The following is a 14,463-nucleotide window of genomic DNA, read 5'->3' on the forward strand; positions in this document are numbered from 1 at the left end:
TTCAGTAGCCTGCTGTGTTGACGTCAACGGTGATAGCTGTCAAAAAAACTTTGTTGAAGGGGTGATAGCTGTCAAAACAACTTTGTTGAGGGGAGAGCTCGAACTGGGGAGGCTAAGCTTTCCAGTATGTTCATCGATGCGTTCTCAAAGCACTTGAAGGAAGTTACACACTTACTTTGTACAATAACAGGCCTATACAGATAATACCATGGTCGATATTAAACTTACATATAACAGTTTGTACCATGTCAAACTTACGTATAACACACTGTACGATATCAAACCTACATATAACCCTTTGTACCATATCAAACCTACGTATAACACTTTGTACGATATCAAACTTACATATAACACTTAGCACCAAATATGTTATTTGTAATAAACATTTTTGTGACGCTCCTATGCTCGTTCCCCGGTAAATATATATGAGGCAGTTGTAAAGATTATGGTGCTCCGTTTTTTAGCCAGTGAGACTCTTTTCAAATGCTTATTGTGAAAAGCTGATTCTTCAATGAACTGATGTCACCTTATCACCTGACAACCAGAATTCCCAAATGTAATCTTAGAAACAAAACAAAACAATTAAAATCACTGGATCTGTGTCAGTAAGAAGGTCTTAGCTGGGTTAGTGACACGGGGTTATATTCCAATGGGTATGAATACAGCCCATGCAGTATGTGACACACTTGACCAGAAAAATCACTGGATCTGTGTCAGTAAGAAGGTCACAGCTGGGTTAGTGACAAGGGTTTATATTCCATTGGGTATGAATAGTATGTGCAGTATGTGGCACACTTGAGGGCAACACCTGACTCCGTGACACCGCAATGAACCCACTGACCATTGGTTCTCTAGTCTGGTCTGGATGGCACATACCGGAAGCACCCGTAAGTTGTTGGAAGGTTGGAGTTTCTTGCTCTACGCCGCTGTCTTTTCTCTTTCATTCGTCTGCTCTGGAACCACGTGTTGATGTAAAACAGAAATTACCATATGCGAGTCAAATTTTACTGTGGTTCTGACTTAAAAGATTTTAATTTTAGGACTATAAAAAATAAACACTAAATCTTTTTACAGTAAAAGAATTTGGCCGAAGGGGTCAGTGATTTGCACTGAGTGCGTCGTTTCAAAGAAAAAAAAACCGCTGACATACCTGAGGATCGGACAGCTGTAACGCCATGGCCAGATCACTTCTCTGGCTAACCGAAGGTAGCCCTGTTCGCGGTAGCGTTTCTCAAGGCCGTCTTTCTGTGTGGAGGTGAAGGCTGTTCACGACTTCCTTCTTCTGCTGCTTATATAAGTAAAATCAGATGACTTCAGTATTAACGGTTGACATTAACATACGTTCACAATGTCGACGGCTCCGTTTTGCTTCTCTGCAGAGGGACCCATGACTGAATTCAAACAATGTCGATCAGTCGAGTATGCGGGAGAAAAAACTAGATACTAGAAGGCACAAGTTAGATAAAATCAATTTGTCTGTTTTAACTGGCCTCAACAAGTTACCTAGAGTGTTACCGCAGAGCTTCCAATGACCTTGACAGCATGTTGTTCCAGTGCTCTCGTAGGCGTGTTCATGTTACAGAGTTACTATCCAATCTTCCGATGCACTACTCACGCTGTACATTTTCAGCTTTATTGGTGAAACTTTCCTACAAGTTTCCAGGGCACTACCCAATCTTCCGATGCACTACTCACGCTGTACACTTTCAGCTTTATTGGTGAAACTTTCCTACAAGTTTCCAGGGCACTACCCAATCTTCCAATGCACTACTCACGCTGTACATTTTCAGCTTTATTCGTGAAACTTTCCTACAAGTTTCCACCGAGTATTTATATCCAAAAAAATGATAGTGGTTTTATGAAAAACATTTTATTTATGAAATGTTAATTTCATAAAGTTATGAAATGAAAATTTTATTTACAATGCATGGCTTAAAAACATTTTTCTGACAGCACTTCAGGGATTGGGTCTCCATGTAAGTCTTGATATCAACTAGCACATAAAATAATCTTCAGCAAATCAATAAATAAATACATTAGTATTGGCACTGTGTCAGTAAGAAGCTCTTAGCTGGGCCTGTGGCACGGGGTAATAGCCCATAGGGTATGAATACAGCTCAGTATGTGCCAGACTTGAGGGCAGTACCTGATTGCGTGAAATCACGGGGAACTCCATGGCCTTTGGTTCTCCAGTTTGGCCTGAATAGTAAATACCGGAAGAACCAGTATAGGCGCCGCCTGAAGGAAGTTCTGGTGAGCTGGTGTTCCCTGCACTACGACGTTGTCTCTTCTCCTTCATTCGTCTGTTCTGAAACCACGTCTTGACCTGAAAGAGAGATACTGGTTTCGATGAGTTTAGTGTTGTTACAAATGACTTATTCTGTAATAGGAGAGCTATATTTTTGGAAAATTAAAAATTAAACACAAAATTCAAAAGAATTTGATCATGGGACTCTCGTAATATCCAGGGTGAGATTGGCGCTTACTGTATGGTTGCAAACAAAGAGTTGACATACCTGTTGATCGGATAATTCTAACTCCATAGCCAGATCACTTCTCTCGCTGACCGACAGATAGCGCTGTACGTGGTAGCGTTTCTCAAGGCCGTCTAGCTGTGTGGAGGTGAAGGCCGTTCGAGACTTCTTCCTCCTTCTTCCGTTCGATTGGCGTGTGTAGTCAACGCTGTTTTCTGAAACAAAGTGAACGTTTTAGAATTAATTACAACACGAGTTTCTCACTTGTACTGGATCTGATGTGTCTTCAATTTGATGCGTCAATATGGACATGGATAGTTTTGAAGCATTTAAACATTTCTTGCAAATGTTAAAAACATACCTTGAATAAGATGTGAAGAGTCATTGAGGGATAAACCAGGAGACGCTCTGCTGTCGTCAACATTGTCGCTAACCTCACTAATTTCTGACAGTTGGTCATCAGCGCGCAGGTCAGAGTATTCAGGAACAATCAACGGTATGATGGAAATGGAAGCTGATCTGGAACAAGTAATAACTGGAAAGGTCATCGCTTCGGAAGCGGTCGAGTGCATTTTCCAAGGCTGCTGCCTTGCCTTTCTGGATGACGTAGAGCTGAGAATGCTGTCGATGGAAAAACTGATGGTTTTCTTCTGAGATTCAGTGGATGCCATAATGGTGGTCTTGCTAGCTTTCAGTGTACTAATCTAGAAGAAGAAAAAGAAGTGAATGCCACGTACTGGTGACTTTCACCTTTTATAGATCCTTAGAAACATAATTTAATCCGACAGAGCACCTCTCACTTTAATTTGAAGTGCTGAAGTCAGTCAAATGAACATCCGTTAATCCCTGAATCTTTCTCCACAGGAGGTGTCGGTAGTTAATCACTTACATGGCAGACGGGGATCACTTAATCCCTTAATCTGCATGTCCACACGGGCGGTATTTCAAGCTTATCCCTCCTCAGACAACAGCCCCTTAGAATCTTTATATATCTGGTTATATTCACCTTACTATCTATGCATGTTAGTGTTTTTAAACACGGCCCTAGAGGAACAGTATATGTAACTTTACCTGAAATATATCATTACAAAACGCCATCATTGTCTAATCTTTAAACGTACTTGTAATGAAAAGATAAGGTAAATCTCTGTAAATAGCTTACTATTTATCCCCTTTCTGTTAAATGACCATGGCAGCATTTGAACCTATACAATCAGCTATACACGTGCTACCATAAGAAGGTTTAATTCCACTAATTGACTCATGTACATATGTAAATAGTATACCAACGCACTGCCATTATCTTTCAAAAATATTCATGTGTTAAAAAAAATAAAACACTGATTTGATGGGCCACGATATCCACCAGGAAAGTGACCCTAAAACCAGTATTTAAACCAAAATCATTAAACGTGTGATATAGAGTACAAGCGCTTTCAGAATATGTAATCAACGTAACTCAAAGATACACCCACTCTAATTTTCAACATTATCAAAATGAACAGAAAGTACATGTTGTATTGTGTTGTTTGTTGTATTGTGTTGTTTGTTGTATTATGTTGTATTGTGTTTTTTGTTGTATTGTGTTTTTTGTTGTATTGTGTTGTTTGTTTTATTGTGTTTTTGTTGTATCGTGTTCTTTGTTGTAGGGGCCTCCGTGGCTCAGTCGGTTAGCGCGCTAGCGCAGCGTAGTGACCCAGAAGCCTCTCACCAATGCGGTCGCTGTGAGTTCAAGACCAGCTCATGCTGGCTTCCTCTCCGGCCGTACGTGGGAAGGTCTGCCAGCAACCTGCGGATGGTCGTGGGTTTCCCCCGGGCTCTGCCCGGTTTCCACCCACCATAATGCTGGCCGCCGTCGTATAAGTGAAATATTCTTGAGTACGGCGTAAAACACCAATCAAAAAAAAAATCAATCAATCTTTGTTGTATTATGTTGTTTGTTGTATTGTGTTTTTTTGTTGTATTGTGTTCTTTGTTGTATTGCAGTTTATTTTATATTTCAAATACATGTTTGATTCCCGTCCCGGACAGCGCCTTTGCATCACATGATATGTATACAACATTCGCCAAGGTTATCTCTGCTTTCTGTAGGTTCCACCATTTACAAATATTGCACATTAAGGGAAGGACTGACCGAATGTGATACATTAACAAGGAAAGAGCAAACGTGCTTTTAAGAACTCCTAAAAACGTGTCTTAAATTTATCTATTCCAGGTTGTATGTCTTCATATAGCGTGTAAAAACGAAGGTTGTCTGGGAGTTCATGCTCAAGGGGGGATAACTTTGTCAGGCGAAATACATGTACCACTCACTTTCCTATCGAGTGTTGAAGCCATTTAGACACATATCCGTTAATCCCTTAATCTTTCTCCACAGGAGCTGTGTGTATTTAATCACTCACTCACGTGATCACTGAATGCCTGAATCTCTCTTCAAGGGAGATCTTAAAATATATGAAATACGGTACATTTTTTGTCACAAAAATATAAAGAACAGATATATTTCTCCATTCTGCAATTATAGCAGTTTTGGACAAGTAATACAATTTTAATGTTAAATCCTTGGAGAATTCTACACTCAACACTATATTCTCATTCAAGAAACACGACCTTGGCAAACTTAATGCAATGGTCTGTAAAGTCTTTCCTTGCCCAGTTGGAACATTGACATCAAGTCTTGAAGCTTTTCGGACACTTATCTGTTAATCCCGTAATCTTTCTCCGTGGGGCTGTAGGTAGTTAATACGTGACAGACGGTGATCACTAATCCCTTTGATCTGCCTTCAGGGTAGATCTTAATATATAAGAAATATTTTTGTCTCCAAAAAAATAAAAGGGGACCATCTTTCTTCACTCTGCAATTAAACCAGTTTTGAGGGAGCAAAGCTAAAGTAAAAACCAGGGTATAAAGGTAATTCAATGAGACTTTTCACTTCAAAAACTACAATTGTTGAAGAATTCTATACCAAACACTACTCTCATTGGAGAAACTCGAAATTTGACAAATTGGGTTATAGTATGCCTTTAGTCAGGTAATTTAATTAAATTTCTTGTTAACTGTCTAAAAGCATAATACTAGTCGCACTCACTCCAATCCTTATATTGTCACAAAGAGAAACGTTTTTGTTGTTTCTGCAATTATACCAAACAGTAATTTGAATCCCTCTACCTATTGCTTGACGAAGAAAAACATGATGCGTATTCAGATTAACTGTTCTGTATAACATTGGGTATTTATGTTAAAGAATACGTGGAACGTTTGTGTTTTAGTTCTTAATTTTAGTGTATCATGTGGCCAAACATATAAAGATACACAAGAGTTTATCAGCTTTCTTCTTAAAGCGTTAAAATGACTTTAAGTTGTCTTAAGGCCACAGTGGTCAGTGCAGAATTTAGGTAGCCTGGTGGGGTTACGTCAATGGTGATAGCTGCCAAAACAACTTTTTTGAGGGAAGAGCTCTAGCTGGGGACGCTAAGCTGGCCCTGTCTTCCCAGTATGCTCATCGATGACGTAATTTCCGACTACTGATTGGCTGGGAACTATTAAGAAATGTGAAATATGCCTTAAAATTCTTTTTGGCATATCTTTCTTCATTTTAAGTCAAACAATACTATTGGCATTCACCTAAATATACATGTAATTTCTCTGTTACTCTTTTCCCTTTCTACCAGAATTATCGGGATAGTTTCTACCACATCTGAGCAAGTTCACAGCATCAAAAGCAGAAATGAAGTCAGAAAGAGACATTTAATTGATAATTCCTAGTTTATAATGTTTGTTCTCAAAGTACCTGAAGGCAGCTACTCACTTAATTTCTACGATATCAAATATATATATAACACCTAGCACCAAATATTTTATTTGTGATGAAAATTTTTATGACAGCACTTAAATGGTAGAGCTTCTATGCCCGTCCCATGGTAAATAAATATGAAGCAGTTGAAAAGACTAGGTTGGTCCGTTTGTTAGTGAGTGAGCCTCTTGTTAGATGTTCATTTAGAAAAGTTGATTCTTCAATGAATCGACGTCACCCTACCGCCTGACAGCCAGAATTCCCAAATATAATCTGAGAAATAAAAGAACGATTAAAGTCACTGGCCCTGTGTCAGTAAGGAGGCCTTAGCTGGGTCAGTCCCACGGGGTAATATTCCAATGGGTGCGAATACAGCCCAGGATACGAGAGATTCGAGGGCAGTACATTATTTCCTGACATCGCCATGGACTCACTGACCATTGGTTCTCTAGTCTGGTTTGGATGGTGCATACAGGAAGCACCCGGAAGTTGTTGTGGGTTGGAGTTTCCTGCACGTCGCTGTCTAATAATGTATATAAAATTTGCAAAAAAAAAAGAAGTGAATATGGGGAAGAGAAACAGTTTTCGTTAGATTCGTTAGATGCCATAATGGTTGCCTTGCTAGTTTCCAGCGTACTGATCGAGAAGACGAATAAGATATGAACGCCTTATATTGGTGACTTTCACCGTTTGTGGAACGCTGCGATCATAGCTCAGTCAGACGGAATACCACTCACTTTAATCTAAAGTCCTAAAGTCAATCAGACCAGCATCCGTTGATCCCTTAATCTTTCTCCACGGGAGGCGTCGGTAGTTAGTCCCAAACATGGCAGACGGTGATCACTTACTCCCTTAATCTAGATGTCCACACGGGCGGTCTTGCCAGCGTATCACTCCTCAGACAATGGCCGCTTAGAATATTTATATATTTGGTGATATTAATCTCACTATGTATGTTCAATGGGTCGAGATTTGCAATTGTTGTTCTACACTGAACACTGATTTCATTTAAGAAAACCGAACTTAATCCATGATCTCCATTTGCCTTATAATCCGTTAACCTCTTCTCCTTTGGTATCATGTGAAACCCTTCCATGCTATGCTAAAACTGAATATACCCAAGACAGCAATGTCACATCGATGACACTATGCAGACGCCCCAGACTGCCATTGACACACGCTCACAATGCCGACGGTTATCTTTCGCTTCGCTGCAGAGGGACCCATGACTGAGTTTAACTGTGTTGATAGGTCGAATCAGGTAAAGAAATGGCTAAATAGTCGCACATTAAATGAAAGTAAGTATCTGTTTTACCTGGCCTCAGCATTCAAGTTACAGAGAGTGTTGCCGCACAACTTCCAATGGCGTTGCTAGCATGTTGTTCCAATGCCCTCGACGGCGTGTTCATGTTACAGAGGGCGCTACATCACACATTCTGATGACTTCGTCGCTACCCGATCTTCCGATACACTGCTCACGCTGTACTTTCTTGGCTTTATTAGGGAAACTTTCCTACAGGTTTCCACCGAGTATTTATAAATAACTATTGTACTGGTATTATGAAATAAACATTTTATTTATAATGCATGGCTTAAAAACATTTTTCTGACAGCACTTCAGGGATTGGGTCTCCATGTAAGTCTTGATATCAACTAGCACATAAAATAATCTTCAGCAAATCAATAAATAAATACATTAGTATTGGACCTGTGTCAGTAAGAAGCTCGTAGCTGAGTTAGTGGCACGGGGTGATATCCCATGGGGTATGGATACATCCCTGCATACGACAGACTTGAGGGCAGTACATGATTCTGTGACATCGCCGAGAACTGCATGGCCATTGGTTCTCTAGTTTGGCCTGGATAGCAAACACCGGAAGAACTGGACAAGGAGCCGCCTGACGGCAAATGCGGAAGCTCTGGCGAACTGGTGTTCCCTGCACTACGTCGTTGTCTCTTCTCCTTCATTCGTCTATTCTGGAACCACGTCTTGACCTAAAAAAAGAGAACAGAAATCGCCTAGATGAGTTGTTTATCAATTGTTACAAAATGACTTTTTCTGACTTGGAGAAGTATATTTTTGAAAGTAAAACACAAAATCCTTTTTACAGTAAAAGAATTTGACCAAGGGGCACACCTATTATCCAGGGTGAGATTGACACTTACTGTATGGTTGAAACAAAAGAGTTGACATACCTGTTGATCGGATAGTTCCAACTCCATAGCCAGATCACTTCTCTCGCTGACCGACAGATAGCGCTGCTCGCTGAAGCGTTTCTCAAGGCCGTCTATCTGTGTGGCGGTGAAGGTCGTTCGGGATTTCTTCCTTCTGCCCTGACTGGATTGGGGTGTGTTGTCAAGGCTGTGTTCTAAAATAAAGAAGTGAACTTTTTAGAATTAATTACAACACATACTGGAAAATACGGCAGTATCTTACTCCCATTGAATTTGATATGTTCTTAATCTGATGGCTTCAATTAAACTCAGTTTATTGAATATTTTTCAAACATTTAAAAATTTCTTACAAATGTTCAACACATACCTTGACTAAGAAATGAAGAGTCGTTGACGGATAAACCAGGAGACGCTCGGTTGTTGGCAACTTTGTCGCTGATTTCGCTACATTCTGACAGTTGGTCATCAGTACGCATGTCAGAGACTTCAGGAACAATCAACGGCATGATGGGAATGGAAGCTGACCCCGAACAAGCAATAACAGGAAAGGTCTTTGCTTCGGAAGCAGGCGGGTACATTGCCCAAGCCTGCTGCTTTGTCTCTTTGGATGACGTAGAGCTGAGAATGCTGTCGATGGAAAAACTGATGGTTTTCTTCTGAGATTCGGTAGATGCCAAAATGGTGGCCATGGTAGTTCTCAGTGTACTGATCGAGACGACGAACAAGAAGTGAATGCCTAATATTGGTGACTTTCCCCTTTTATGCAACGCTACGATCATAGCTCAGTCAGACAGAATACCACTCACTTTTATCTGAAGTGCTGAAGTCAATCAGACGAGCATCCGTTAATCCTTCAATCTTTCTCCACGGGAGTTGTCGGTAGTTAATCACTTACATGGTGGACGGTCAACACTTAGTTCCTTGATCTACATGTCCACACGGGCGGTCTTGCCAGCTTATCACTCCTCAGACAGTAGCCGCTTAGAATCTTTATATATTTGGTAACTTTCATTTTACTATATATGTTTGCTGGGGACTAGGTATCCTTCTCACAATCCACGTGTCCGAAAAGACATTGGTGTACCAGCCATTAATCAACACATCAATTAATCTCAATTCCCAAATCGACATATAACACAAACTTGTAGAGAGCTAATAAAGTGTATCAAAATTGCGAAAATAGGCGGAAATTATGCGAAGAGAAGCAGACAACAGTTTTTGATAATGTTGGAAAGACACAAGCCCATCCTGGTTTAAATAATATCTTGCTTTCGAATCAATGAAGCCTAAATAGGTCAACGGACAGCGTGCCTGTATCATTTCTTAGGAAATATAACACTACAAAAAATTTTCATTACACAGTAATTAAACTCGTGATACAAAGAGAAAAAGAAAGCTTTCAGAATATGTAATCAACGTAACAGAAAGCTACACTCAGTTTACACGTTATCAAAATGTACATATAGAAGAAGGGCAAAGTACAATATCACGGAGCTGTTATTTCCGCATTGATGCAACAAAACCAACATTCGGATCAAATTGTTCATTGTTTCCATAAAGTTTTAATTCCTAAATAAGTTATTTTGATAGCTTGTTATGTGTAGGAAGTCCATGTTCGATTCCGTACAAGACTTCGCCTTTACATTACATCTTGGTATACAACTTTTGCTATGGTCAAATCTGCATTCCGGAAGTTCCACAATCCATTGCACATCAAGGAAGGAGGCCGTTGAAATGTTACACATTATCAAAGAATGAGCAAAACCTTTGTTGAATGAATTCAGTTCATTTTATCTATTCGAAGTTTATGTCTATATAAACTTTATACAATTGACATTTGTTCAAATCTTCATTGACGATATCTAAATCAGAGAAAATATATGTACCACTCAAATTAACATCAAGAGCTGAAGACAGCCATTCGTTAATCCCTTAATCTTTCTCCACAGGAGATGTGTGTAGTTAATCACTTACGTGACACACGGTGATCACTTAATCCCTGGTTGTCTCTTCAAAGGTAATCTTAAAATATAAGAAATACGTTTTTGTCACGGAAGTGGGTGGGTATTGTTATGTATGACTATTTAACGTCTTCCTGTACTGTTAGTCTGCGGACCTTTTGTGTTATATGTTATAAGCATAACAGGCCCTGTTATATATGTACAGTGCGGACCTGGCCGAAAGCACCTTGTTCAATGCTCTGTTTATTTAACTGGATGTTCATTGGCTGTTAATTCTGTGTCTAAGAATAGTTGAATCCACCTGGCACGTATATAAGCCGTGTTTTCTGTGCAGAGGGGAGGTATTTTTGCTGCATCCACTGGGAGCCAGGAGAGTGTGAGACGCTCTCGTATCGAGTCCATTATTTTGATATGAGCTGGTGATGCCAGTTTCATTTGGGAGGACAGATTTTTTTATGCCGGCACCGTTTGTGTACCACAGTAGTACTGATGTCTGATTTATGTGAATTTCTGCGGAAGTCACGTTTATTGGTGTTCGGATCTTTATTATGATTATACAGTGTGGACTGTGTAATTTGTTTAACACGCTGACCTCACCTGACCGACAAGGTCGTCAAGGACTCTAAACTGAAGTTTTCAGTTTTGCAAAGGACGTTCGTTCTGCCACAAGGTGACATTACTCTACGTCTCTGAACGGCTCGTTTGTGAGCTTCTGCGGGAGCTGTGACTGATCTGAAGTGGATTATACCTCCATGCCTGTATTTACCCTGTGTTGTGCTCTGCGGGTGTGACGTCATTCAAAGGCTTGACTGTTCCAGTTCTGTGTAACCTGTGTACTGTGTTCGTGTTCGCTAACCTGGCGAAGTACCTGTCTAGGACAATTTGTGACTTGTGTGAATTGTGTGTTTATCCCATGGTCTTTACGTTGGATTTCCTGGAATACATTCCTTGGGATGCAAAGGTGAACTGGAAACTTGTAAAGACCGGTAATACTGATGTGTATGTTGTTGTTGAACTGTCTGTAAAACAGTACATCTCATTTTATATATAAAGCATTGTTTACATTGTAATATTGAGTCACTGAGTCTGTTTTCTGTTGCCGTTTTCTATACCGTAACAGAAATTGGGGGCTTGTCCGGGAACTGATTGTTTCCCTTTTGTTTTGCACCGGATATTTGAAGTTAAAAACAAGTGAGAAGCGATTGCTTAATTTTAACGGTGAATGATTCAGTGGCTAAATATTTACAATGGGAGATTTTGATCCTAAACAGTTTGTTAATGCGCCCGATCAGGATGTTTTTGAGAGTTTAAAGAAGGAAGACTTGGTTAAGTTAGGGACATTTTTAGGTTTGTCCATAAAGTCTTCATGGAGGAAAAGAGATATGCAGCATACTTTGTTGAAACATTTAGTGGAGATAGGGAAGTTTGATAGTTCTGCATTATCTGATTATGAGTTCGAGGGTCAGTCTGATGCCGAGCTTAAGTTTAAGCAGTTTGAGTTGAAGTTGAGATTGGAGAAAGAGGAAAGAGAAAAAGAGAGGGAACATGAGATACAGTTAGAAAAGTTGAAAGTGCAGAGAGAGGAAAGAGAGAAGGAAAAAGAGAAAGAGAGGTGAGAAACCGGGTCCTTCCGGTAGACAGGATTCAGGATTTGATGTGACCAAATACATTCGGTTAGTTCCATCCTTTCAGGAAAAAGAGGTGGATAAGTATTTTCTGCATTTTGAGAAAATTGCAAATAGCTTGAAGTGGCCTAAAGAGTTCTGGACTATGTTATTACAGAGTGTGCTAATTGGAAAGGCCAGGGAAATTTACACTCAGTTAAGTGTAGAGAGTGCTTCCAATTATGACTATGTGAAAGAGGTAATTTTGAAGGGTTATGAATTGGTGCCTGAAGCTTACCGCCAGAAATTTCGTAACTGTGAAAAAGGTAGAGATCAGACATACGTTGAATTTGGTCGAGCTAAGGAGCAGTTGTTTGATCGCTGGTGTATAGCCAAGAAAATAGGCAAGGATTTTGAAAGTTTGCGTCAGCTTGTGCTGGTAGAAGAGTTCAAGCGTTGTATTCATAATGATGTAAAGGTGTTCGTTCATGTGCAGAAGGCGAGTACACTTGAAGAGGCAGCCAGTTTAGCTGATGATTATTCCTTGACACATAAGGTTACATACACGGGTAAGCCATTTAATTCATTTACACGTAGAAATACCCAGTCACATGCAACAGGTAGAGGTAGCTCTACACAGAAGAGTTCCACACCAGGCTCCAATGGTTCTACAGCTCATGGTTCACGTAGTTCAGATTGGAATGGTAGTCCTCGAAATAGGGTCACTTGTAATTTTTGCAAGCGGGTAGGTCACGTGATGAGTGAATGTTACAAGTTGAAAAGGATACGGGAAGCTCAGAATGAGTCTAAGCCCACAGGTCTTTGTGTTACAATGCACAAAACATTGCCGGAGGTTACATCAGCAGTTAAAAGCAGATCTGAGTTAGCTGATATGGGATTGGATAAGATTCCCAAATGCTCTATGGATAGCTTCGCTCCGTTTATCAATTCTGGTTCAGTGTCGCTTAGAAGCGACATGTCTTCTGCTACCCCTATAAAGATATTGAGGGATACTGGGGCATCTCAGTCTCTGTTGTTGATGAATACTCTGCCCTTTTCTGAAGAGTCATACTCTGGGGTTTGTGCCCTTATTAGAGGTGTAGAGTCTAGTGACTTTGTCAGTGTTCCCCTTCATGATATTTATTTGTCATCAGATTTGATATCTGGACCTGTCCGGGTAGGCATTAAGCCTTCATTACCTTTTGAGGGTATTCATTTGTTGTTGGGAAATGACTTAGCACATGATAAGGTTACTGTTGATCCCTTAATGGTTGATAAGCCTTCTCTGAATTCAGTCACAGAGCCAGTTGAAAGCGAGATAGCGGGTTTATATCCGTCCTGTGTTGTTACAAGAGCTATGTCTAGAAAAGTCAGTACGGACCAGGGTAGTACTGTTGATTTGAGTGAGACTTTTCTCAACAACATGTCGGATGGAGATTCTTCCAAATTAGACAGCCAGCAGGAAGTAGATACTAATTTTGTTAGTGGTGATCAGCCATTTTGTAGGACTGAGTTGATTGCTAAACAACACAGTGATCCAAGTATTTCTTGCTTGTTTAATGATACAGCTAAAGATGGTGAATCTTTACCTGACCCATGCTACTACTATGTCAAGTCTGGCATATTGATGCGGCAGTGGAGGCCTCCCGATGTTTCTTTGGAGGATGAATGGGCAGTTAAGCATCAGGTAGTTGTGCCCAAGTCTTATCGTAAAGACATACTGACCATAGCGCATGAAACGCCGTTAGCAGGTCATTTAGGTGTTAATAAGACCTATCATAAGATTCTCAGTCATTTTTATTGGCCAGGAATAAGGAAAGATGTTACTGAATTTTGCAGGTCTTGTCATGCATGTCAGTTAGTGGGGAAACCTAACCAGACAATCCCCAAGGCAGCCTTGAGGCCTATTCCTGCAATTGGTGAGCCATTTAATAGAATCTTAATAGATTGTGTTGGTCCGCTACCTAAGACAAAGTCTGGAAATCAGTATATGTTAACCATAATGTGTACTTCAACTCGTTTCCCTGAGGCAATTCCACTAAGGAATATTACTGCCAAGACTGTAATTAAGGCTTTAGTTAAGTTCTTCACCATGTTTGGTCTGCCTAAGTCAGTACAGTCAGACCAGGGTTCAAATTTCATGTCTGGTGTGTTCCAACAAGTTATGCATGAGCTAGGTATTAGCCAGTATAAATCCTCAGCTTATCACCCACAAAGTCAAGGAGCACTAGAGAGATTCCATCAGACACTGAAAAGTATGATAAGAACTTACTGCTTTGAGACAGGGAAAGATTGGGACGAGGGTGTACCTTTGTTAATGTTTGCTGTAAGAGAGTCTGTACAAGACTCACTTAGATTTAGTCCATTTGAGCTTGTGTTTGGCCATACTGTGCGTGGTCCACTACAGTTGTTCAAGGAAAAGTTTGTGTCTGGTGATAGTGACAATGTTAAC

General features: G+C 40.2%; 2 protein-coding genes across 2 annotated transcripts; both read right to left on the reverse strand.

Annotated features, from left to right (window-relative positions):
• Nucleotides 1–2,056: 2,056 nt before the first annotated feature.
• LOC135478280 (homeobox protein vent1-like) lies at nt 2,057–3,148 on the reverse strand. The gene is made up of 3 exons (XM_064758554.1): nt 2,839–3,148; nt 2,520–2,692; nt 2,057–2,329 (listed from the first exon to the last, which is right to left on the reverse strand). The coding sequence occupies exons 1-3, from the start codon at nt 3,146–3,148 to the stop codon at nt 2,057–2,059; spliced, it is 756 nt and encodes a 251-aa protein (XP_064614624.1).
• A 4,836-nt stretch (nt 3,149–7,984) lies between these two features.
• Nucleotides 7,985–9,135, reverse strand: LOC135478281 (homeobox protein BarH-like 2). Its single transcript, XM_064758556.1, has 3 exons — nt 8,814–9,135; nt 8,468–8,640; nt 7,985–8,266 (listed from the first exon to the last, which is right to left on the reverse strand). The coding sequence occupies exons 1-3, from the start codon at nt 9,133–9,135 to the stop codon at nt 7,985–7,987; spliced, it is 777 nt and encodes a 258-aa protein (XP_064614626.1).
• Nucleotides 9,136–14,463: the final 5,328 nt, after the last annotated feature.

Source organism: Liolophura sinensis, chromosome 11, assembly GCF_032854445.1.
Source record: "Liolophura sinensis isolate JHLJ2023 chromosome 11, CUHK_Ljap_v2, whole genome shotgun sequence".
Lineage (NCBI taxonomy): Eukaryota > Metazoa > Mollusca > Polyplacophora > Chitonida > Chitonidae > Liolophura > Liolophura sinensis.